Raw genomic sequence first — 27,700 nt, 5'->3', positions numbered from 1 at the left:
TATAAGGAAGTTTTACATTTAAAATACTTCGATTATATTTTAATATTTTTGTTTATGTTTAATAATATTTAATTTTATTAATTTAATAGCCGTTTGAAATATTTTTACACAAAATGTTCATTCGTGGCTGAATGCCGAAGGTCTGTGCCTTCGATGCCTAACCTGTCAAGAAATGACAAATGGCGGACGAAATGTTTGAAATGTCACAGTATTTAATAATTATTTCGCTTAAAATTTATTTTTTTCTTCGCAAGTGTGATGAAAAACATTGTGTGTAACTCCGGGGGTAAGAATATTGCAAACTCGAGAGACCTCGCATGCAAAATTTCACTTACCCCCCACGTTGCGCAATGTACTATTAAATCACAATACGTGAGAATGGCGTAGGTTGCTGCCTTTATGTAGTCCCCGAAACGTTTAGCAAGAGCAGATGATACTTTAGGTGCCGGTAAATTAACAATGCGTTTTTTAAGAAGCGAATTGTAACAAGTCAAGTATTTGGATGAAATATGCGTGAGCACAACTATTTTATGCAGAAACAGTTGACGAACAGTTAGCATCTTCGCTTCAGCATAGAGATCTGATGTTGGAAATCGAAAGGGCTTCTTAAACATAACTTTTAGCATGGAACGTTGGGCTCTTTCGAGTTCCAGCATCGTGGTCTTGGCTGTTAAATCTTATGATTTATACTGGTATTTTTGTATTTATTACGCTTAGAATTTTACTTACGCAATTTAAATGTACTCATTTAAATTGCGTAAGTAAAATAACCAAACCACCAAACCACGCTTATAACTAGATTCATTTATAGTGTAGTTTACCACATTGCAATATTTTTGATTAGGTATCACCACAAATCACAATTCCTTTAAGCGGTGTACTGATAACTATCTGTTTTATGTAAAAATATTTTCATTATTTTTAGATCACGCTGTCGTTATATACAATGACTATATTTTACATAATATATGCATACCAAGTAGTGCTTTACATAATATATCAGGTGAGGATCCAAGATACGTTACCTATTTTGGCTTGGCTACACGCGTAATTTTCGAATGCCTAGGACATTAATTATTCTGTTCTGAACAGAAAATATAAAGTAATAACTAATATTATAAATGCCAAAGTGTGTCTGTCTTTAGTTTGAGTCCCGGGGAAGGACATAGCGTAGTTTTTATGTCGGAAGTCAATCTTAAAGAGGGTGAAATGAAAAAAATAATTAATTTTCTGCTAATTGGTGTAAGCAATCATGCAATCAATATTCGTACATGTTTGTGATCGTCACGAATAAAAAATCTTTTATCGTTTTATCTTTATCAAGCATATTATACTCAAAATGATTGCCATTAGATTTTATCCAAGTGCTATACTTACTCTATCTGCTGGAACTAATTTCACGCAGTCGAAGACGCTGGCAAAAGCTAGTATGTTTAACCTATCTAGAACAATATAACAATATGTGTGTATTTGTAGGAATATTTCTGGGAAGACACTATCTGGAATTTTCTTCTATTTTGGGCGCTGACCATAATACTGAAGTTACTGATATTATCAAGCGGACAATGTTTTCAAAACCAGGCCGATTTATTCAACCTTAATCTTAACAATTTACATAATAAACTGATGAGAAGTAAGTTGCTTTTCATAAATTTAAAGTAATTTATTTTATATTACTATGTGATTTAAGTTATTTCTTTTCCAAGGAGGCATAGTCGTTGTTTAATTGATGCCCGAGCTAGCGAAAGATTCCAAAATTCGTTACGCTCGTGGTTCAAAAAGTGGAATGTTGAAATCCTCGAATTTTCAAGGCACGAAGTGAAACATTAGTAGTTTATGTGGGCATTAAAATACGAGTGTGGGTTTAAGTAAACGAACGCAGTGAGTTTCTTAATAGGATCACACGAGTATTTTAATGCCTAATTATGTACACCAACGCGAGGAAATTACCATAATGCATAACATAAAAGTAAATTCCACCAGCTACCATGACGAAACAACTCAAAATTTGCGTCATTATGGTGATGGTATAGCGTATTTTTCTACTCGTCGACTGCAATGCTTGAATTAAGACTTCGTATACCAAAGTGAAACCGCATACTTTTTTCACTATGGGACCCCAACTCAACTATAATATTTATTTCGATACAGTTTAGTCAACTATAATATTCATTTCGATACCGTTTAGTCAACTATAATATTCATTTCGATACAGTTTAGTCAACTATAATGAAATTGACCAATCGAAAGCGCGGAGCAAGTACCAGGGCCTCATGAGTTACGAGAAGGTGTCGTTGACCAACCGGCCATGGGCGCGGGGCGCGGGTGCCGAGTCGCGTACGAGTATGAAGGTATCGCGGCTGCTCGCGCATCTTAGCTGTATACTTTTGGTTTTTTTACCTACATATATGATTCTTCTACTAGTTTTATGTATTTTTTTTTTGTTGACTCGTAGAAAAAGTATTGTATACAATGTTGTTGTTAGCTTTTTAATCTCGTACCTTTACTTAGGCAACTCAGCAAGCTTCGTTGCCTAAACACGGTACTCGACTGAAAAGCTCTCCATTATATCACGATTGTATAAAATACTATTGTTAACTCTCAGTTCCAGGGCGCGAGGCAGATGAGTGCGCTCGGTCGGCGCGCGCGCTGAGTCGGCGTCTGCGCGCGGCGCCGCTGCGCGTGCGGCTGCAGCGCGCGCTGCCGGTGCGCGCGGCGCTGCTCACCGAGATACTCGCCGTCGTGCTCAACTACACCATCATACTTTTGCAGTTTAACCATGTCATTTAACCATGTAATTGAATCTTTAAGCCAGTAGCGCTTACAAAATACTATAAGTTATTTTGGCAAATATTACGCACTTATTATATCTTATAAATAGGTTTTATAAATGTACCAAAACTTTGTTTAATTTAATAAAAGATTAAATAGCATTTATATTATCAATTATTACGAAGTGATCAATAATGATTGTGTAGGTATGTAGGTACTAATTTATTTTATCGATAGGAATGAAAACACATAATAATTGCAATTAGACTCCGCTATGTAAAAACCTTACAGTCTAATAATTATTTACGATAAAATTGCGAAAAATAGGAAATTCGCAACCAGTGCCTAATTACCCATTCGCACGTCTATCGTACAACGTTTTACAGTACATGCTATATGGCCCTATTGGTACATATATGGCATAGCGGGTGTCGTAATACTCGTAATGGAGCACCGGATGTACTATAAAACACGTTATGCGATAACGTCATTTTTTAAAACTTTGGAATTGTTAAACTTCATCTTTCAGCACCACTGTAACTTAATTAAACTTACGAATTATTTTGGAACATGTCATCACATTGGTTCTTTCGGTATACATTGTTCATGATTAAAGGATGACTCACGTTAGACCGGGCCGTGTCCGGGCCCGAGCTTCCGGAGCTTCGTTTTCTATGGAATGCATCACGTGATCACCTATCATCTGTCACAGAAAAGTAAGCGCCGGAACCTCCGGCCCGGACACGGCCCGGTCGGCCCGGTCAAACGTGAGTCATCCTTTAGTGAATATTTTTGCAAGAAACATCAGAGTAATACTGCGTTTATTTTCAATTATTAATTAGGTATATCAATATAAAAATAGGGCTACTCTGATATAACATTTTTTGTAAATTACTATTTTCATAAAGTTATCATCAAATTAATTGTTTTTGTTTACGCTTTTACAGGCAATTTTAATATCTTAAGAAGTGTTCATCAATCATTTATACAAATGAATGTATTAATGGGATTAAAAACATTTGAATTAGAAACCACTCTTTAGATAACCTTACACCTTGCAACACGTTTTAAAAATGTCCGTTTTAAATGTTTTGAAAATGCTAAATTTCATTGAAAATATACAGTGTGTGTATCGCAACTATTCATCTTTCAGTACAGCTATGAAATACTTAATAAAGTTACGAATTATTATTGAACTGATCATCACTTTGGTTGCTTCCGTGTTCATAGTGCATGATTTATTGGATACTTTTGCAAGAAACAATAAAACAACAGCATTTGTTTTTAATTTAATCTATTCATCATTATTAATTCTCAATTCGTTAATAATAATAATAACAGGGTATTATCGTTCGAATAACTATACAGATTTGCTATTTGCTGTAGAAGCGATACAAAAATTGTGTATTCATGATCCAAAGTATAGACAGATTATTAAAAAACAAAATAAAAAAAGTTATATAGAAGTCGCATTTTTTATCATAATATTAAATGCACTTATAATTTGGATTATAAGTGATACTTGGCATTATTTTAAAAAAATAAGTTTATGGTTTATAATTTTAATGGTATATTATATATGTTACTTAGAATATCGTTTTTATTATCAAAGTTTTGTGTACTACGAATTGATTTGTGTTGTCGTTACGTTGTTAAAATATTTGAACTTATCTGTTTCGGTAACAATAAGGAGTTTGGGTATGACATTCGAAAAAATTGAGAGCGGTGGCATTGTGGGGCGAACTGCCAACGAGCTGGACAGATGGAGTGAGATTAGTTATCAACTGGCAAGGATCTGTGATCATCTACAAGATTGCTTTGGAGCGCAGGTAAAAAAAATCAGGATCCCAGCCACCGCTATCTCGCTCACGCTTATTTAATTTAATTTATTTAATTTTATTTTATTAATTTTAATTAAATTTAGTGTTTGTATGTTTTTATGTTGTATCTTCTTGTTGTGTATGGCGTCTCATGACTAAACGGCCCGATTCGAACTTTAAGATACGTCAATTATTAATTTATATATTTTTTAGTAATCATTTGATTATTTTTAGATCTCGTTGTCGTTATATACAATGACTATATATTACATAACATATGTATACCAAGCAGTGCTTTACATCATATATCAGGTAAGAATCCAAGGCAAATTTGGCTGGTCTGCATGCCCACATTTCGAATGCCCACGACGTCATAATTAGACGTCATGGTTGTCTTGTGAACAGAAAATATATCGTTATAGTTTAAGTACCCACTTTTTACAAAAACTAAAAAAATCTTACCCCTGATTTTTTTATGATTTTTCGATATATTGTCAATTAGCCACTACAAAAGTAAAAAAAAAATTGTGGCGTTATAAAGGACGATAGTAACCAGTGGGAATGTTATAATATACCTAAGATAACAATATACTTTAAACCTCATGCCCTCGTTATGTCAGTATCAGCAAGTGGAAATTCGTGGTCTCCTCCGGGAAATAGGTGTAAGTAATTATATGTATATAAGTATGTATGTTAAATCTATGTCATTATATGTTTGATTGTAGGAATTGTTTTGGAACATCGCTATCTGGAATTTCCTACTTTATTTGGCGCAGAACATAACACTCAAGTTGCTGATATTATCAAGCGGGCAATGTTTTAAAAACCAGGCCGATACACTCAACTGTAACCTGATCATTTTACATAATTTACTGATAAGAAGTAAGTTACTTTTATAAATGAAAAATAGTATAAATTAAAACAAATTCTACCTAAATACTTATAATATTTAAACTGGCAATGTTTGTCTGTTTGGCTATTTGCATTACTGGCGCAAAAACAACACAACGAATATAAATAAAATTTGATTTTTCAAATTTCTCCTTTAGGAGTAAGAAAAGTTATAATATCATTTCATCAATTTACAGGCGACATTTATAGACGGAAAACCCTACTATACGGTTAAATTAAAGAAAAAAAATCATTTCCACTATAAGTATGGGGAAGTAGTAACCCAAATTTATTTTTAGTTTTTATTTTAACCACTTTGTCGGCGTAATTGATTTATACACCTATGTCAAATTTCAGCTTTCTAGTACTAAAGGTCAGTGATCTACGAGCGGATTGTCAGACAAACATGACCTAGTTGACTACGGAACTCTAAAAAGCGATTAATAACTCTCAGTTCCAGGACGCGAGGCGGACGAGTGCGCTCGGTCGGCGCGCGCGCTGAGTCGGCGTCTGCGCGCGGCGCCGCTGCGCGTGCGACTGCAGCGCACGCTGCCGGTGCGCGCGGCGCTGCTCACCGACATACTCGCCGTCGTCCTCAACTATACCATCATTCTATTACAATTCAACCATATCATTTAAATGTTTAAAACTTTATTACGCACAGGTTAGTTATAAGACAGATAATATTACATATTACTATAATATATAAAATTATATTTCACCACACTAACCCGAAGAAAATATTAACTGTAAGATATCAAACAAAATCAATTCCAAATGAATGTTATTATTTTTTTATCATTCGTAATCATTATTTAAAAGTCAATTATATCAGCAAACATAAGAAAACAACTCAAAATTTGCATTTAAATAATTAATTTGCCTCACATGTGAATAACATGCAACTTTGCTTTCATTGAAATAAACTATCTGTAAAACGCAACTATCCATGTTTCGTACCGTAAAACGGGGTGAGTAGGTTTCGCGGGGAGAGGTGGGTTATGAATGGGGAGAGAAGGTTTGAGAGGGGGGTGAGAAGGGATTTTAAGGCTACTGCTACAAAAATAATGTATTCCAATTTAAAATGGAGTTATAGTACGCATAATAAAAAAAACGATCCAACAATCTTCCAAAATCATCACCTTTGTATGAAAACCCCTCTCACCGTAAATACGAGGCACTACGGGGTGAGGTGGGTTTTCCTCTTTATCATCAAAGTTATGAAATGGGCTACGCAAAATAAAATAAAAACTAAAATACAAACGTCCGGAACACTTATTATATACACCATTCAGTTTACATATGTAAAAATAAAATGTTATCGAGGTTTGAATTTCAGTTTTGACCCTACTCACCCCATTTTACGGTACCACTGTGAAATACTTAATAAAGTTACTAATTATTTTTGAACTTGGTCATCACATTGATTCTTTCTGTGTACATTGTTCAAGATTTAGTAAAAACTTATAAACGTGTAACTGCGTTTACTATTTTTATTAGGTATACATAATTTTTAGTTCAAACAGCAATTCTCTTAACTATCCATTGGTGGACCTTAATGCCTTTTGTAATAAGGTATCCCACCAAAAACATTTTCATGTAAAATGTTGCCAAGACGAAACCATAAGGCTCGCACTGACAAAAAGTTATCAGATCTCTTGTAGAGCCAAGCTTCTAACTCTACAAGCCCTAACTTCACAAACTCTACACCTTAGTCAAAATATGTGGCTTGACCGTTTCGCTACTGTCACATGGACGTAAGGTGAATAATGTATTCGTCGTATAACTCAATTATTTCATTTAATTTCGTCTTGTCTTCTTTTTGCAATACATTAAAATACAGCTCCTGAGCTTGCTGACCGATGCAATTTAGAAGAATAGCAGCTTTTCTCGTTTCAGTTAGCCTTTCGAATCCCGCGGCGAGTAAAAATATGCGGAATGACTGCTTGAACCTTTGCCATTGCGGCCAACAATTTCCAATGTCGTCTAGGTTCAGGCCCTGCGGCATTTTGTATTCCACCGCGCATGTCATGCTATCTACTTCAGGTGTGTCCATTTTCACCGTCTTCTTCACCTTATCTTCCTTTTCGTCGTCTGACATCTTCTTTTATTTTAGTATTTATTAATTATATTAGTACAATTAACGTATTTACTTCATTACGGGCTTGTGCCGGCCGGTGCCTCCCATGTGACTTTCAATCTTCTTATTTTAATCGTCTTGAATTTTCTTAATCGTTCTTCTCCGACTGCGCCATGTAGTAGTTTTGAATAAAACACTTGAGTCTTCAATGATGGTATATTTATAAAACAACTTATGTACTTATCAGATAGATACATATTTTAATAAAGGATCTAGATGCAGTCCAGTAGCCGTCAATAGTGAAAGTGAGGCGGGGCTAGATGTCATAGCTGTCATAGGTTATTTTCTTAAGGCAACGTCACACTGTGTCCATTAAGGTGGCTTTACACTCTACTACACTATTCATTATTTTTTATAATACAATAGTTCTTGGAGTAACGAAACGGCCAAGCCACATATTTTGACTAAGGTGTAGAGTTTGTGAAGTTAGGGCTTGTAGAGTTAGAAGCTTGGATCTACAAGAGATCTGATAACTTTTTGTCAGTGCGAGCCTTATGGTTTCGTTTTGGCAACATTTTACATGAAAATGTTTTTGGTGGGATTTCACTTCTTTTTCTAAGTTGCTTCCATCCCCTAATTTAAAGGGTTGCGCGTGTGATTTAAGGTACTACATATTAAAAATCCTGAAATACGTACCTCGGGGCATCTTTTATACAATCTGCTTTTTACTGATTCCCCATACAAACTTCAACCCTCTTTTTCCTCTAACGCCCTTTTCCACCCGCTTTTCACCCTTACGGGGTGATTTTGGGGTTGAAAACTATTCTATGCCATTCTCCATTATAAAAACTATCTACATACCAAATTTCAACTTAATCGGTTCAGCGGTTATTGATTTCCCATACAAAATTCCCCCCCCCCCCCTGGGCAAAAAATTTCAAGTTTTTGAATTATTTTGTTGTTTGTGTACTAATACTATCTTACATACCAAATTTCAGCTTCCTAGGACTTCAGGAAGTACCCTAGAGGTTTTGATGATCAACAGTGAGTGAGTCAGTGACGAAATTGGGGTTTTTTAGATATGAATAAAATCTTAAGTATAAGAGCTATGCAACTGAATTTTTTTATTTTAATAAGTCCACTATTGACATCATATCCCGAGAATTTTGTTTATATGGTATAATTCAAACTTTTCAAACCCAAGTTATGAGGGTTCAAAAAAACGACGAAGCGCTTCGAGAAAAGGTAGGTACTCGTCTTGGCGGGGGCACTACCGTGCCCCCAGATACGAACTGTCAGTTAATAGTGTGGCGGATTGTACTCAATTGCTTTTTTTATGGCAATATTTGTTTTGTAATAATATATCGATATAATATAAATCATTTATACCTATTAAAAATATTAGAAAATACAGAATAACATACTTAGTTAATGAATGAAGTAGTTTCACTGCTTAATTCGCTTGATCGTTGAAGCTTGTTATTTTAACACCTTCGTACATCATCAATTTTATTGAATTAATTTAACTAATGCAACTTTATTACTGACTTATTGAAATAACTTTCTTGTCAGGTGGCCTGTATGGACGGCCTGAAAACATTCGTCTTCGAAATACATTTTTAAAAATGTCTCTATTAAATGTGATAAACAAACTTAACATCGTTGAAAACGCAATGTGCGTTTATCGCAACTTTTCATCGTTTAATTACTGTTTAAAATATTTAGTGAATTTTCGAATTTTTGTAGAAAGTGGATTAATTTTGGTATTTTTTTTATTTGTGGTTAAACATCAGATTAACTTCATAGAAACTAACAATAATGCCATTGTTATTATTTTTAATGTTCTCTACGTATTTCTCAGAGTGTCGAACGGTATGGCGGCCATACTATTGAGTTATCATTACTCGAATCAATATGCAGATCTAATTAAAGCTATTGATGAGATTGAAAAAATATGTGCGAATGATGTTACATACAAGAAAAGTGTAAAAAAGCAAAAGAAAAAGTTATACATGCAAGTCGCGTTCGCTGTTATAACTATAAGTTCTCTTTCGCTATTTTATATAATTGATCAATACAAGGCGAATAAACTTAGTGGCACGATTGTCATAATAATTACTTTATTCGATTTTACCTTAGAATATAGATATTATTGGGAAAACATTGTGTTATTTGTGCTGATTGATATTTTGATTGCGGTGTTCAAATATTTTAACGATTCCATATTGTCAACAATAGAGAAGTTAAATAAGGATGATATTGAAGAAGTTGGTGAAACAGGACGGATCAGTAATGAACTGAAAGTGTGGGGTGAGATTATTCCACTGCTGGCAATCGCTTGTAATCGACTTGAAATTTGCTTTGGAGTACAGGTAAAAACAGAATCAGTACTTAACACATTAGGTAATAGACATTTTCCCGTTTTATAAAAAAAAAACAGGCTACAATTTAACAGGGAGTTTCGTTAAGCCAGTAACATTGTTCGGATTGAAACTTGCCCGGTTAGAATTTTAGAATAATTGTAGCGTATGTATCATGCAGATTTTTCGTTAAGAAGGGACGTAAAGCTAGGAAATTAGAAGGAAACAAAAGATATGGCGTGCCGCGCAAATCTTGCGACGGAAGATAATAATATACGGCCACCGTGTCACATTTCACCTCAATCCTCACCGCCTCACCTTCACGTTCCTCCTCATGTCTCCTTTTATCGAAATTTCTCTGATAATATACCTCTATTTAAATTTTTGATTATTATAACTACAGTTTTACGCTAGAAATTATTGCTTTTTTGAATACTGATTTGCATGCCTTTATTACATTGGAAGAAATAGTATCTAATCAAGCCAAATCTGGATCACATTATATCAAAAACAAATACCTAAAACTAAATGAAAAAATATGTTTTTTTTACCTATCAACTTTCTTAAATTTGTGTAGTTTTAAGTAGTCAAAATCCTATATGTAAAAATTGAAATTTAATTGATGTCATATACTGAAGAAAAAGTGACTAATCACATACTCACTTTTTTTTCCTAAGAATACAGGGTGATTCATGAGAGCTCACGTCTCCTGAATCATCCTGTATCCTGTTTATTAATTCCTATTTTTTTCTGTGCAGATCCTGATTTCATTTTGTACAATCACTTTGTATTACATCATGTACTTTTACCAAGGAATACTTTATTTAATAAATCAGGTAAGACATTTTAAGAATGCTTGCTTTGCTAAAGTAAGCTTTAGAGTGTATTTTTAATGATATCAAATAATCATGCAAAACGGGCAATAAATGTGTTACTAGTGTTACTACTAATAATATTTGAAGAATATAGTTAATCCCACCAAAAACATTTTCATGTCAAATGTTGCCAAGACGAAACCATAAGGCTCGCACTGACAAAAAGTTATCAGATATCTTGTAGAGCCAAGCTTCTAACTCTACAGGCCCTACCTTCACAGACTCTACACCTTAGTCAAAATATGTGGCTTGACCGTTTCGTCACATGGGCGTAAGGTGAAATATGTATTCACTATTCATTATTTTTTATTATAAAATTATAGTTCTTGTAATAATGAAACGGCCAAGCCACATATTTTGACTAAGGTGTAGAGTCTGTGAAGGTAGGGCCTGTAGAGTTAGAAGCTTGGCTCTACAAGATATCTGATAACTTGTTGTCAGTGCGAGCCTTATGGTTTCGTCTTGGCAACATTTTACATGAAAATGTTTTTGCTGGGATTTCACATCTTTTTGTAAGTTGCTTATGACAATCTTCTGATTTAAAGGGTTGCGGGTGATTTACTATTAAAAATCCTGAAATACGTACTTGGGGGGCATCTTTTATATACAATCTGCTTTTTTACTGATTCCCCATACAAACTTCAACCCCCTTTTCCCCCTAACGCCTTTTTCCACCTCTTTTCACCCTTACGGGGTGATTTTGGGGTTGAAATTATTTTATATCCTTCCCCATAACAATAACTATCTACACACCAAATTTCAATTTTAAATCGGTTCCGCGGTTATCGATTTCCCATACAAAATTCCACCCCCTTTTCACCCCCTTAAGGGCTAATAATTTCAAGTTTTTGAATTTTTTTGTTGTTTGTGGACTAATACTATCTCACATACCAAATTTCAGCTTCCTAGAACTTCAGGAACTACCCTAGAGGTTTTGATGATCAACAGTGAGTGAATGAGTCAGTGACGAAATCGGGGTTTTTTAGACATTAATAAAATCCAAAGTATAAGAGCTATGCAATTAAAAATTTTTATGCTTAATAAGTTCACTATTGACATCATATCCCGAGAGTTTTGTTTATCTGGTATAATCCAAACCCAAGTTAAGAGGGTTCAAAAAAACGACGAAGCGTTTCGAGAAAAGGTAGGTAGTGCCCTTGCGCTTCGCTTTGCTCGTCTTGGCGGGGGCACTACCGTGCCCCCAGATTACTTTTGACGTTTGGTTCGGTATGAAAAAAAAAGTTAAGTTGATGTATTGATATAAACTAACACGATTCTTCTCACGATTCTTAAGTTGATGTGTTCGGATGGTAACTGCAGCTGCACTACTGTGGCATCATTACTGCTGTGGATGTGGGCTTTATGCGGGCGCTGTATCGGTCGATTTCCTTGATGAAATGGGTGATGTTCGCCACCACAATACTGCCTCGATTAGAATTTAGAACGTTTCATCTGTCACTCATTTTATCAACGGAGTTGACGGTAAATCTGAATGTAAAATGTAACCTTTAAATTTAATAACATTAATAAAAAAAAGAAATTTTATATATTTGCTTACAGGAACTGTTATGGGACGTCAGTATTGTCAGCGTTCTACTATCATTGTTGATGTATATAGCGATGAAGTTTGTTATTATTTGGAGCGGACAGCGCGCCCAAAATGAGACGGAAACATTGGAAGCTAATCTGGCCAAGCTGCAAACTTTACTAGTAACAAGTATGATCAATTTACCTTTTTTAAACCCTTAATGCACGTTTTCGAACTAAATCGATCATTTTAAACTGATCTACTTGTTTCAGAACGCGAGACAAGTTGCGCTCGGTCGGCGCGCGCGCTGAGTCGGCGTCTGCGCGCGGCGCCGCTGCGCGTGCGACTGCAGCGCGCGCTGCCGGTGCGCGCGGCGCTTCTCGCAGACATATTCTTGTTCGTCCTCAACTATAGCGTCATACTGCTTCAATTAAACCATGTTATTTAGCACATCCAGCAAGTAAACCTCCAGAAACCTCTTTTGTTCTATTTTACATGTTTCTCAGTGTCACTGTCAATACCACCTTTTATACTTTTCAAGCATAAAAAGATCTTTGTTATATAGCGTCGTGACTTCGTGACATGATATTACAACTCATTCTGAGTAATATCCTTTCTGGTGTATTATGTTCCTTTGTTAGATTAGTTTATTCAATTATAAAAAAATTGTAACTGTTCTCCATCACATAAATGACTTCATTTTCTTTTGTTTTCATTATTTTTACAAGTTGCTTCTCGAAGAGAAATGATTTACATACGTATATTATGCACCTACGTAAGATACCTATGTATTTGCATCTGTATATACAAATACATAGGTATCTTAATCTTTTTGCACTCCTACCTGTATTTAACAAAGAACCACTAACAAAATCCATAAATTATATTCTTGTTATGTATTTAGAATTCCCGTTTCATTTTGAGGCCATATTCTGACGTTCGTCGATCGTTCTCTTTTATGAAGATATACTCGTGGACGATTAAAATAATATAAATTAATGAAAACTATACCCTCAAGGATACACTACAAATGTGACAACATTGTCTGTATCTGTCAATTTACATAATTATATTTTCATAAACTTAAAAGCTTGTAATTTTACTGGTAATGTTAAATGGTCCGATATACCGGTCGCTGTTAGTTTAGCCATCAAACTTGCAAGGGAAACAATGTCGTCATTAAATGTGATTAACAACATCATACTTATTGAAAATGTTTTGTGTATCTTCAGAAATAATTTACATTTTAAACCAACACTAAGAATTTTTATAAAACTTGTTATATTTATAGTTATCTGTTCGCATTTCTATACTTTTATGTTATTTTATCAATTATCTATTGTTGTTTTGGAAATGTCTTATTCAGATCTCATGAATCTTTATTCTTTCATTTTGTACCACATTTTTTCGACTACAAATTCTTTATGTGCAATAGTTCTAAGTTTCTTTAATATGAAATATTTTAAAACATACATTAATTGCATTAACGCTGTTCAAGACTTGTGTAAGAGTGATTTATTGTTTTTCCTCGCAATAAAAAAATTTAACAAACATGTGTTAAAAATATCTACAATTATTGCAATTGTAATATTTGGACTGACTATAAATATTATACGAGAATTTTGCAAGAATTTCAAATTGTTTAATCCAATGAGTTACATACTGTTTACGGTTTTTGATGGCACTTATCAGTATCGTTATATCGTGGAAGCTTTGACGTTTTATATCTTGATTGAAGTAATTGTCACTTGCTTGAAATATCTGAACGAGTCTATACTCTCGACTACTGACAAGTTAAGGAACAATCAAGAAGTGCTGGAACTAGATGATAAACTGGAACGGTGGTGGATGGTCATTTGGAATCTGTTTGAATCCTGCAATCAGCTTTCTTCGTGTTTTGGACTACAGGTAAATAATTCAGTAAAACAATTGTCAATATAATCACACATTTCAAACTTTGTTTCATTCACAACAAAAATAAAAGTTGACAAAAACGAAAGTTCATCAATATCAGCCTGCAATGCATTATTATATTTACTTTATTTATGTTACAGATTGGAATGATGTTATTTACAACTATAATATACTATATACTTATACTATATAAATGTGTTTTTATGCTGATACATCCAGTAAGTATTATTTATTTAAAGTTTATTGCAATACACAAAACACAAAAATAATGTACAAATGGCGGACTTAATGCCTAATGGCACCTACCTAATGAATGTTAAACAATCTATAAAACGCATTAAAAATTATTAGTTTTAAGGTAATTATTGGTAATTTTTAGGTACCTACTCAGCCCCAGTATTGTTGTATTTATAAATGTTGCTATGTATTTTTCATGTCACTATATGATGTCACTAGTGACACCTAAATATATACCTAGGTATATATTTTGTTGTATCGAGTTGTGCAAGAGCCCTTGAGGCTTACTTGCAAATTTATTTAACAAATCGGAGTCACATGGAAGTTTTATCAATAAGAAGGAGTTAATTTCTAATTATAAACCCCTAATTTTGTTTATATCAGGAAATTACAATGCAATTGAGCGCACAAGTACTGATAATATTACTGACGGACTACGTGATGGTGTCTATACTGATTGTGATGAGCGGACAGCGCCTGCGCGACGAGGCAGAAAAACTAAACAAGTCTTTGGCTTTATTTGAAAATGCAATAGCAAGCTGTAAGTATCAGATCAGTGTGAATTGCAAAAAAACTTACTTGTACCTACTTAAGGTCTTAATTAAGTCATAATTCATAATATTGTCTTCGGTTACCGCGATTTAAATCATAATTCGTCACTTAATACGATAATTATACTCATATTCACATAGTATGGTGTGAACTTGGAACACTTATCTATATATATAAAATTGAAAAACCAGAACGGGATAAAAAATGAGGGAAGAAGCGAGATGGCGCCTTACAAATTTCTAAAAAAGTTTTTGACACGTTTCTCGAATACGACGTACGTATGATAAGAAAAAACTGTTTAAATCTATTATCTAAATACGAGAATAGAACTAGAGCATAAAAACTATCGCTTTCGATGCGTATTTAATTTACAATAACCAAAAGAAATTTTCATAACAATCTTCATTTTACGATGATCGACCATTTTCGGCAACATTCGGTTGCTTTCGTTTCAGTGGTGCTACAGACAAAATTATTTGATGTGGTGCTACAGACATACCAAATGTTTATGTTTGTCATGTTGGTATACAGTTATTGCGGTGTTTTCTTATACGAAATAAAATAAAAAGTGCTGTCAACCTCAACCTTAGTCTATGCCAAGGTCTATGCCCATCCGAGTGACTTATGCCATATATGACTTATCAATCAAAATAGTATTAACGTATGATTATCGTGTTAATAATTTGTATTTATTTGTTTAAATTTCTTTTTGAGTTATATTATTCAGATTGACTTTCACGGCTTCGGCAAACATTGCCATTCGTCCGGGGAACGGGCTGCCGAGATGGGCCAAAATCAAAAATACAAAGTTGATAGCAAGTTAATATGAAGCCCATCAGTTCAAGGGATGGTGCCCGTAATAATGTGTGTATGATAATTATACTTTAATCATCATTAAAGTTTAATGACTTTACAGATATAAGTAAGCAATTCGAGAACTGTTTTCTCGCGTAATACGATACGACTCGACCAGGTAGGATTTTTTCTTCTTGCTGAACAGTCACCATCAGATATATCGGAACGGCCGAGGTATTCACAAATATCTGAACAATGTAAATTATAATGTAGTTCATGCTTAAGTGCATGCTCAGATATTTTGGAGCGACCTTGGTGGCTGCGATATATATCTAATGGCGACTACACATTCATGAAGCAAATGTACAGTCAGCATCAAATACATAGATGACTATATAGTGACGGCTAAAGTAGCCGAATATATCGTAATATAACGTTGTTGCCATAGAAATAAGGATGTGTTCCGTTATAGACCACTATAACGGAACACCACCAGATATATTTGGGCATTGGAGAGACCAAAGCGGCTAAGCTTCAGTGGCTCGGATACGAGAGAATGGGAGAGGATCGTGCCGTGAAGAGAGCGTACTTGGGACAACGAAATGGGAGACGCCCGATTGGACGTCCTATTAGGTATCGCTGGAACGACGTAGTTGCTCAAACTCGGCCATGGCGACTGGCGAGAGCTATATCGCAAGACCGGGAAACATGGCGTGATCTGGCGTCGGACGCCAGGACTCATTTTGGGTCGTTGCGTCAACGTAGCCGTCGTAAGTAATGTCAATATCCAGACAGGGAAATGGGGACTACTTACGTTTGTATGAAAATGCGATTTATGGGCGGTGGTCGTACCTACATATATTCGTCTTAGGGCGGAAATTAATCTAATGAACGTTTTTGCAATTGGGCTTATAAAAATAAATAATAATTTTATGTTGAAACAAGTTTTAAATAAATACCTACGTAGATGAAAAAATACAATCTTGCCTTTTATCAAATCACATCATTTTTTGAGAAATTTGCGAATTAGTTCAAGAAATACCAATCGGTTACAAATAAGAAGTCCCTACCACAGTTATAAACCCTGGCAGGGTTCAATACATAATAATATCGGTATTTAACTAAACATAAGACAAACTCTTTATTTCATTTACGCGAGCGGAGCTGCGGGCCCGTCTAGTTTTGAAATAAGATACTATGGTTTGTCATAAAAACCAATAGAACACAAATCGTGGTTGTAAAAAATCGAATCTAGAGGAAATACATTTTGTAGTATAATTCGATGGAGTGCCACAGGGTTCAATTTTGGGACCGATCTTGTTTTTGGTTCCTATAAATGATTTGCTTTGTATACAGGTGTTGTAAACATTTCTGATATATATACTTATATTTGCCGATGATACATAATTAAATTTTCAGATATCATTTTGATATCAAGTGTACGTTAGAAATGTTAGAATTGACCTGTTATTTTTGACATAAAGTCATATTTAGTGCTTTTTGAAACAGATTTTGTTATTCAGCAACAGCACGCGAGGCGACTGGGTGCGTGCGATCTGCGCGCGCGCTGTGCCGGCGACTGAGCGCGGCGCCGCTGCGCGTGCGACTGCTGGCGTGGCCCGTGCAGATGTCGCTGCTCACCGCCGTGCTGGCCATCACGGCCAACTACACCATCATACTGCTGCAGTTCAACCATGTCGTATAATGCGAGGATTTTGATTAGAATAATAAAAAGTGAGTTTGATAAGTTTTTATTTATTTATCAGTTACTTATAAAAATGCAATTTGCCTCGCAATGTAGTCAACTGCAGAGAAAAGGTACCACCCCTGCATACTGACTTCTATGTAGCGATGGTACCTTTTTTCTGCAGCTGGATGTACAGTCGGCATCAGAAGTTGCTAAGCGGGTGAGATGTTCAAAATTACCTTGACGCGCTCTTATTCTCTTAACAATAAAGTCGCGTCAAGATCATTTTGAACACCTCGCCCGCTTAGCAACTATTGCTGCTGACTGTATCAAGTGTAAACAATGGACCCATGAAGGCAATAATAACCTGAAGAACTTGGCTATTTCCATTGCTATTTTTACTAAGAGGCAAAATCGGGTATAGGATTCGATATACCCGGTTTTGGACTAGGCATGGGTTACCTTACCCCTAAGTACAATATAAAAAATGAAATGTTGATTGTTTTTTTCTACTTGTGATAATGAAAGTATTGATCTCACTAAATAAATATGATGTTAATTAAGTAAATTAAACAGTGACTAGTAAAGTTCGTTGATTTTTCTAAAAATATGGCTTTTATTAGACATTTTCCTCAAGGTCCCGGTTTTATCGGTTTAAAAATGTAATACAAGTACATATATAATACTTAAACTAGTTTAAGTTGTATTGTAGGCCAAGGCTTTTAATTTTATTAAAAATTGAATTGTGTATGTTAGTAAACAATTACTTAGCTCATGTGCAACATAGGTAATATATGAAAGCACATTTGACTAATTAATTGATAGTGATCTTAATAATTGAAGCAAAAACCTCGATGTACATTTTTCTCGTGAAATCAGTTGGCATTTTAAAGAGCCAACTTTTTTATTTTTTAAGCTCTAAGAGTCTGCCCTTGCGATACCTAATTATAAGTAGTAATTGTGCACAATTAAAACAATATTAAATACATTATAATTAACATGACGAGCTAAGCAACAACAGGCGATCTTATCGCTAAAAAGCAATCTCTTTCATACAACTTAAGTAGTCTAGTTTCCGTGATGTTTTCCGTGCATTTGCGTTTGTATCTTTTAATCTAATACCTACTTGTAAAAGGTTCATTCTACTACTCTGTCAGTCACATTTGAGTATAATTAATATAATTATATTTAAAGAAGACCGTAAAGGCTTTGGACTACGTAGGTAATTAATTTATACTCGACCCAATTAATAGTTATAATAAAATAAAACCTTTACCTTTCCTTTGAATTGGTCGCCATAGCAATCCTTTTGATAAACGGCCCGATTCGAACTTTAAGATACGTCAAATATTACGTCTAGATACGATAATAATATGGATTAGATGTCAGTATCAAAAATGACGCTTTTGTTTGAAGAAACGTCACTTTTGACACTGACATATCTAATCCGAACCGTATCTATAGTTCGTTTTTTTTAGCATTAGAAATAAGGTAAATCTTGATGTGTCTTTTAATAGAAAAACACATTTTAAAAATAAGTTACGGCAAATATGTAACAATTATGAATCTAATGCGATCATTTATATTCTTCTGCTTTCATAAGTAATAATTTTTGATTTTTAAAAAGCGTTTTTCAATTAAGAGACATGTCAAGATCGCTTACCTTCTTGCAAGTTCTTTCTAATGCAAAAAAAAAAACGAACTATAGACGTAATATTTGACGTATCTTAATGTGCTGCCCTTGGCTAAACATTTGTTACATGTGATACTGCCTGCTTATACTGATCATGTCAACTTAATGTAATAATGTACCATGTTTAAGCAAATAAATCATTCATTCATTCATTCGAATCGGGCTGAAAAACTAGAGTGTATTTAAAGGGGCCCACTTATCAACAGTCCGCCTGATGGTATCGGCCTGTCAGTTAGAACAAAAAGTTGACAGTTCCGAACAACTGACAGGCCGATACCGTCCGGCGGACTGTCAATCAGTGGGTCCCTTATAAGCTACATACCTACTCGTTTTTGTAGCATATTGTTTTTTCATCAAGGAGATTGACAGTGTGATGCAAACTTTACGATTCGAAAATCCGTTCTTATTTTTAAAGATCTAAACATACATAGGGACAGACAGACAGCGGGAAGCGACTTTGTTTTATACTATGTAGTGATAGTAATGAGCGTGGGTATGTAAGAGTGTCAACAATAGGGGGTATTACTGCAATGATCTGCCGCCAGAGTGCAGCACTAGCCCCCATCGTTAACCATAGAGTAACTTATACATACTGTGCCTTAAACGGTTTTGTGACAAGTTTTCACAGACAATAAAATACGACACTGATACATCAGGGCAGTTTGTTTACAAAGGGCCTACCGGGAAACGCAAAAATCGAAACTCAGCTATCTGCCTCTTAATCGCTGGAATATGCAGGAATGATAGAGAGGTTAGATAACAAAATTTCGACTCTCTCGTTTGCGGTAGACCCTTAGATTGTGACGGATTGTGGAAGTGGCGCCCCCTACGCAGAGTTTCGCGTAATATTCCCTATAAGTAGGTTGAGACAGGGAAGTGGTTTCAAGTGTCTTCCGAATAAATATGTATGTTATCGAAGCGACTTGAGAAAACACATTTGTGATTTTAGCGAGAACGGGTAACCGAATGGAAGCTTGGGAGTACCTATTGTTATATTGCCAGTCTAAATTATTATAACCATATTATTATTATAGATTTGTAGAGGCCGAAGTACCTATATTTTCAATTTATTGACTTGCATTATCATCTCTTAAAATCATAATTAATTCTTTATTACTTTCTAATATTTTAAACGACTCCGAATCTTGCCATACGATTAAATAAAATCTCTTAAAATACCTTATTTTTTATCTATTAGGGTTCCGTACCCAAAGGGTAAAAACGGGACCCTATTACTAAGACTCCGCTGTCCGTCCGTCCGTCCGTCTATCACCAGGCTGTATCTCACGAACCGTGATAGCTAGACAGTTGAAATTTTCACAGATGATGTATTTCTGTTGCCGCTATAACAACAAATACTAAAAACGGAATAAAATAAAGATTTAAGCGGGGCTCCCATACAACAAACGTGATTTTTGACTGAAGTTAAGCAACGTCGGGCGGGGTCAGTACTTGGATGGGTGACCGTTTTTTGCTTGTTTTGCTCTATTTTTTGTTGATGGTGCGGAACCCTCCGTGCGCGAGTCCGACTCGCACTTGGCCGGTTTTTATTATTTTAGATGCCCCAAACCAAATGTCCTTTTATTAATTAATATTGTTTTCGGTTCCTACTACTTAATATTGTTTTCGGTTACCGCGATAGTTACTCATGAAATAAAACTATTAAAACGGATTATATCGCGTATATTGAATTTATTGTACATCCCGACGTTTCGAACCCTTTACAGCGTTCGTGCTAAACGGGTGTCTGAGGAAAAACTACACTGTGCAAATCTACCCACTTACAAAATAATGAACCTACTACTTACTAAAATGTGGCCTATTTGCTGAATAAATGTTGAAGTTTCCACAAGTCAACCTCAAACAAGTCTTACTACACTATTAAAATAACGTACGAGGCTAAACAACGTCTAGACATCGCCGAAACTTTTCATATATTATTCAGTCTCATATAAGTATGAATTTAAAGGATATCTGCCAGTTTATTAAAGAAATATTCTTTATATTACATTCTTGAAATATTACATACATATACAGCTATTTTACTCAAATACTTACTACTACAGATTATATTTTTTATTAAAATAACACAAAGTTTATAAAGATTTTTCTATCGGCGTGTATACTAAATTATTAGTTATAATTACCATTTTGCAATTTGCAATTTACCAATAAATATTGGTAAATTGCAAATTATTTTCATGTTTTTTTTATGTAATTTATCCAAACCATCATATATTATGGAACTAGATCAGAGTATTATACAAATTTTATAAGAACTGAAATTAACTTTTATACGAACTTAACAGAACTACATAAAATAAATACATAGTCATTTGTTTGCTAACACATGATATTAACGTTATAAAATATAACTCAGGTGATTTTTTTTTTTCATATTATGAATTTATTTGGATTATCTTGCTATTATTTAAATTTATTTCTGACGATCACAATATAGATTCTTATAAATTGACATTAATGTAATTTGTACTATATGTTGTGAAATAAATAAATCTAATCAAAGCAAAAGAAAAGCTTAAAATGCATTAAGTACAGGGGTCTCGGCCCCGAGTATATTTTTATGCCATTTGTGGTTGAGACCCTTGGCCCGTGGGGTCCTAGTGCTCTACAACTTTTTAAAGACCTGGCAAAAAGACTGATCGACCTCACTGGTGACCGAAGAGCTGGCAGCTTTCTCGCGCAGCGTATTAGCCTCGCTATACAGCGGGGAAATGCTGCCAGCGTCTTCGGCACCATGCCAAAGGGGTCCAATTTTTTAGATTTATTTTAATTTTATTTAGTATTAGTTTTTAGTTTTAATTTAGTTTTATTTAGTTAAGTTAGTTTATTTCTTTATTAATGTACAATTACCTGTTAATTTATTTTCAGGTCTGTACCTGTACCTGTTTTTATGACCTTTATACGAGTACCATATGCTGGCAAATAAATGACTAATTATTTTTTTACTGTTCTGTAATATATAAAAGTTATCTCGTCGTTTTAAGAATTATTTGACTTGACTTGTAAAATGTACTTATTTTACCATTAAAGATTTGTACCTATATCTGTATATAGGTACAAATCTTTAATGGTAAAATAAGTACATTTTACAAGTCATTCAATAATTCTTAATAATAAAAATATTATAGATAGATAGATAGATAGATAATATTTATTTCTGATTGAAAATTTACATGTTACTTCCTTAAAAATAGCAGAAATTCACAAAAAGATCGTCAAGTGTATACAAACAAAATTTAAAGAATAATAAAAATAATAGTAAATTGTGAAATCAATAATGTCAAAAATAAAATAGAAATAAAATTAAAATGTCGTACAACTTAACTAAAATCTAAAACTATTTTGTATATAATACTAGGGCTTTCCTAGGTAATATAATGTCAAGTTCCAGAAATAAAATGTCAAAAATGAATACAAAAAAACCAAAATAAAATAAAAACAATAATTTAAATTAATGTCAAGTAAAAAAATTTAATATTTGTATTGTTCACTGTACTCTTTTACAGAGTACAGCGATGTCGTTAATAATAGTTCTTTAAGTCGGCGATCAAACATGTCGTCATCGGTCTCATTTCTGATACTGGCGGGTAGACGTTCATACAGCGATGGACCTATTACTCGCGGGTTCTTGTCGAGTAGCGCTAGCCGCCTCGGCACGGGTAGTAATCGCCCCGTTTGACGGGTTATTCTGCCGAGCATAGTTGACCGTTTAAATTGGTCAATATTTCTACGCGTAAACATTATAATTTCGTAGACGTATAGCGAGTAATATGTCATTATGTTAAATTTTTTGAAGAGCTCTCTACACGAGTGCCTCGAACTCACACCCGCCAATATTCTTACAGCCCGTTTTTGCAGTATAAATACTCGGTCTGAATCGGTTGAGTTGCCGTACAAGATTATGCCGTAGTGCATCAGTGAAAAGAAATACGCGTAGTATATTTGTATTAAGGCGTCATTTGAGACAATTGGTTTCAGTTTGCGCAGCGCAAACACAGCGCTGCCTAACCTTTCACACAAGTTGTCTATGTGATCTTTCCACTTCAGCTTAGCGTCTATGGTGAATCCGAGGAACCTGCATGAGTCGCAGCGCGGTATCGGACTCTGTACCTGTGGGATGTGTGTAGTGTTTCCAGCTGAGAACAAGATTACGTTCGATTTAGAGGTGTTTAGGACGAGACCGTTCGCCGAGAACCACTCGCTAAGTTGGCGGTACGCGTTAGCTATGTTTTGCTCAAGTTGTAAGTGCGTGTGAGCGGTTACTACTACGGTTGTATCATCGGCAAACAACACCGTCGTACCTTCGGTTACAGAGGTAGGGAGATCATTTATAAACATTAAAAACAGAGTGTTTCCGAGCGCCGATCCTTGTGGTATGCCTAGTTTTAGCACACCTGCCTCAGATCTAATGTTTTCAATGGAACCTGATACCTCCATTTTGACCTCAACCGTCTGCTTTCTATCGTCAAGGAACGATGCGAATAAGTCATGAACTTTATTTTTGATTCCGTAGTGCCCTATCTTTTCCAATATCAGTTCATGACTTATAACATCGAACGCTTTCGATAAATCGCAGAATACCCCTGCTACCTTCTCCTTTGCATCTAAAGCGGTTGAAATGCAATCGTATATTTGATATGCCGCTGCTGTTGTCGATCTATTTTTTCTATAAGCAAATTGTCTGTCCGTCAGTAGGTCATTTGTCTCAAGATGGCGCATTATAGTGGTGGATAAGATAGACTCAATGATTTTGGATATATTAGGTACTATGGTGATGGGTCTATAATTATCCACAGAACTTTTTTCCCCTTTACCTTTATATACTGGACATACTCGTGTGCATTTCAGTACGTTAGGGTACACTCCGCAAGCGAACATGGAGTTTATAAGTTCTACTAGTTACCCTGCAACGACTGGCCAGATACACTCGATTATGTTCAGTGATATATCATAGATATCTAAGGTTGTGTTTTTTTTCATCATGGACCGCAACGTACGGTTTAGGTCTGTTAGTGTGACTGTGGGTAAAACAAGTTCAGGTATATTTGTGTTTTGTAACTGTTGTTGTAAGTATTGTACAGAGTCCGGTTTATTTATATTTAAATTAAACTTCGAAGCTACTGTGAGAAAGTGTTGGTTTAAGCGTTCAGGCACTTCTCGAGGTGGTATATTCTTCCCGCTTTCATCCTTTAGGGACACGGCATGTTGCGGTTGTTTTGTTGACGTTTCGTGGTTGACTACGCGCCACATTTCTTTAGGCGGGTTTTTGCTGCTTACGATGCGGTTTGCATAATATTCTCGACGGGCTGTCAAAGATTCCGATTTAATATGATCTGCTAGATAGCTAATGCGTTCCGCTAGAGTTTCCAATTCTGGGTACTGACGTTTCATCTCGGTTAGATCGTTATAGTCTGTAATTTGTTTTGAGAGGGTTTCTGTAAGCCATGGGACCGATTTGCTTTTTTTGATTAAGATGTTTTTGGTCGGGAAGTGTACGTCAGTATAATACTTTAAAACATTAAATAATTTGTCAAATTTGTAGTTAATAGTAGATATGTCGTCAAATATAAAATTCCAATTGTAATTTTCTATGTCAATATAAAATGCTAATAAGGATTGGTCAGTGTATAGCCGCTTTTGGATGTAAGTGTTTGGCTTGATTTTTTGTCTCAACTCGTCAGTGGGCAAGGTAAACACTTGGGCGCTGTGGTCGCTGATGGGGGTGTCAAGCGGAGCGGCCGCGACGCCCCGCCACCCGCGCGCCACCAGCCCGCAGTCGATGCTACTTGCACTGTGCGCGGTCACACGGGTCGGAAACTCAACACAATTTCTACACATGTAGTTTTGAAGGATTTCGTCTACGCGCCGTTTCGAAATGTTTTCGGACATGAAATCGACATTTTGATCTCCGACCAAAATGAACTTCTTATTCTCATTTGTAAGCTTATCTAATAATAAATCTAAATTATTTATATACATGTCAAAATCACCATTTCCAGTGCGATACAATACAATAATAATTACATTTAAATTACACAATTCAATTGCGGTGAACTCAAAGTGGAACTCGATAGCCAGATTTTGCAGGTCATTTCGCTGCCGATATTCAATATCGCCCCGTGTATACAGCGCAACGCCGCCATGTGCTATGTTTTTACGACAGTAGCTATTTGCGAGCCGATAGCCACATAACCTAACTCGCTCGATTTCATATTTTTTGCACCATGTCTCACTGCAAGCCAGTACATCGGGTTTTTCGGAGTTTAACAACAAGTCTAATAGCCCGGTTTTGCCGCAAATTGACCTAACATTTTGGTGAACGATTTTGAACTTTGATGAAGTGGCTATCGTGGCGGTCGATCTCCGCTGCTCACTACGAAGTTTTTTGGCTGGACGACATTGAAGTACCTAATAGACACGCCAGCTGGCCAGTGTTTGTGATTTCGGATTATACCTACTTTGTCTGCCGACACATCCACCTTAAACGAGGAATAGTTTCCCCTGGTGACCTTCAGCTGCTCACACCTGTATATCGTACGTTAGTCTTTAGGGCAGGGATCGGATACCGGTATTTTTTGTATGGGAACGGAAACGGTATTTTTTCGTTCTTTGCTAATTACTTCATTTCTAATTAGGCAATCTAATAATACGAAGTCGTAACCTAAAAACACAACTGAGTCCTACATTTCGAGTATAAAATAATTCGAAAAATATGGTTACTTCTAAGTTTTTGCTAAAAACCGGTTCCGATCCCTGGTTTAGGGCGTCTGCTAGCTGGCGCGGATGCAGATGCTGGTGCCATTTGTAGGTAAAATCCGTTGCCGTTGCGCCGAGTTAACGTTTCTCATACTAAATTAATATTTTTAATTTTGTATGAGAAACGTTAACTGCGTTAACCGCTAGCGGACGCCCTAAATGTAAAAGGAAATCCACGAAGGATTTTCTGAATACGCTAAATTAACCGATGAACCTCAGTATAACATAAACAGTTCACTTTCTAACCCCAAAAACGCAGACTAAGCCCTTTTCCGCATCATTACTACAAAACACCGTACCGATCGCTTGACAAATTGATCCGATAACGAAAGTGACACCCCTATTTTTCTCACATTCAAAAACTGACCTTAACTCGACCGCATACGGTTCAAACATGATTACTTGGTCTTTTAGTGGTTGGCACGTACAAATTTGCACAGATTGGCATCTACAGCCGGTGTGACGTAAATTGGACCTTAAATTAAGGAGATATGGCTGTGAAAGCCGCAGCTGGCGTGTGCATGTGTAAAAACGAGTCTAATGATAATCGTTGCGCGCTTGGGCTCATTACGAGCGATTCGCTGTAATAAATAGGGTTGGCGATTGCGGGATTTTCAGGCGTAGTCTGATTTTAATAAAAGGTTAAGAACTCGATCTGGGTTAGATATGGATCTGATCTGGCAGAGTCAAAAGTGACGTTTTTGGTTGATGAAATGTCACTTTTGACAATGAAAGTTCAGATTTATGAGTCATCCTTAAGGGTTTTGTAAAATGCCTATATTTCATAGAATTGTATACAAGATAGAATTGTACACAAGGATTGTCTATTGATCAGATTGATTTTAATTCAAATCGATTATGTTCCAGGTCTGCAGGGACAGTCAGAACACGGTACGAGAAAATGTAGGTCGTAACGTAAATCAGGCATTCTTCATAATAATATATAAATGCTGGATAATGTATGGAAAATATCTTATTGAAAGCATTCCGAAGACAACAAATCTGACCCCGTTTTCGTTTTTAATTTAACTTACTTTTCATCATGAAAACTCATTATTTTCTCCCCCGCAGAGTATTGCATCCACTTTCCTCCATATCCCATAATTAGTTTTTTAATACTTCGCTTATTTTCTCGCTGGAGGGTAGCTTTTAATCTAGAGTTCCTGCAGTGGGGCATAGATTACGTAATACTGAGTAGATTCGATACTAAATGCACTTGGTGATTTTGGCAGCTCTGTACTTTTACATGAATTACAATTAGATATATAGAATACTCTTTATTGGCACACCTCAGTAAAAAGATACAAAAGAAAAGAACAATTGATTAAATGTAGAGGCAGACAACAGGCGGTCTTATCGCTAAAGAGCGATCTCTTCCAGACAACCTTTGGGTAGCGGGGAGAAATAATCGAAAAGGTAGGTGTTTCAAAAGCATTATGGAGCCTACGTTTACACACACAATCACATACAATACAATTTAACTATAGGTAAATATCAAACGTGAGATTGTCTGTGCATCTACCTACCGAGTGTTGTCTGTTATTGTATTTTGAAAAAAAAACAACGGGTTGCACTCCGAGAGTGCCGACAGAAGTGAAAACTAAATGACATCTTACGTCTTACGGTCACGTGATCGTCTTACGCTGTCTCGAGTTTAACATTTTTTCCCCACCTCAAAAAGTGCGCAGCGCCGTTAAAGAAGTTTTCAGTTCAAAA

General features: G+C 35.4%; 2 protein-coding genes across 2 annotated transcripts in view; one reads left to right on the top strand and one right to left on the bottom strand.

Moving 5' to 3' along the window:
* The window catches only part of LOC134649108 (uncharacterized), a 65,258-nt gene extending 59,136 nt beyond the window's left edge, over window positions 1-6,122 (top strand). Inside the window, exons 4-6 of the mRNA XM_063503824.1 lie at window positions 2,606-2,781; window positions 5,841-5,856; window positions 5,938-6,122. Of these exons, the coding sequence (XP_063359894.1) occupies window positions 2,606-2,781; window positions 5,841-5,856; window positions 5,938-6,122 (377 nt within the window). The remainder of the gene's footprint in view (window positions 1-2,605; window positions 2,782-5,840; window positions 5,857-5,937) is intronic.
* Window positions 1-27,700, bottom strand: part of LOC134648615 (somatostatin receptor type 2) — a 358,966-nt gene that overhangs the window by 209,959 nt on the left and 121,307 nt on the right. The window lies entirely within an intron of this gene.

Source organism: Cydia amplana, chromosome 6, assembly GCF_948474715.1.
Source record: "Cydia amplana chromosome 6, ilCydAmpl1.1, whole genome shotgun sequence".
Taxonomy (NCBI): domain Eukaryota; kingdom Metazoa; phylum Arthropoda; class Insecta; order Lepidoptera; family Tortricidae; genus Cydia; species Cydia amplana.
The sequence above is the reverse complement of the archived record's forward strand: the minus strand, read 5'-3'. Positions and strand labels throughout refer to the sequence as shown.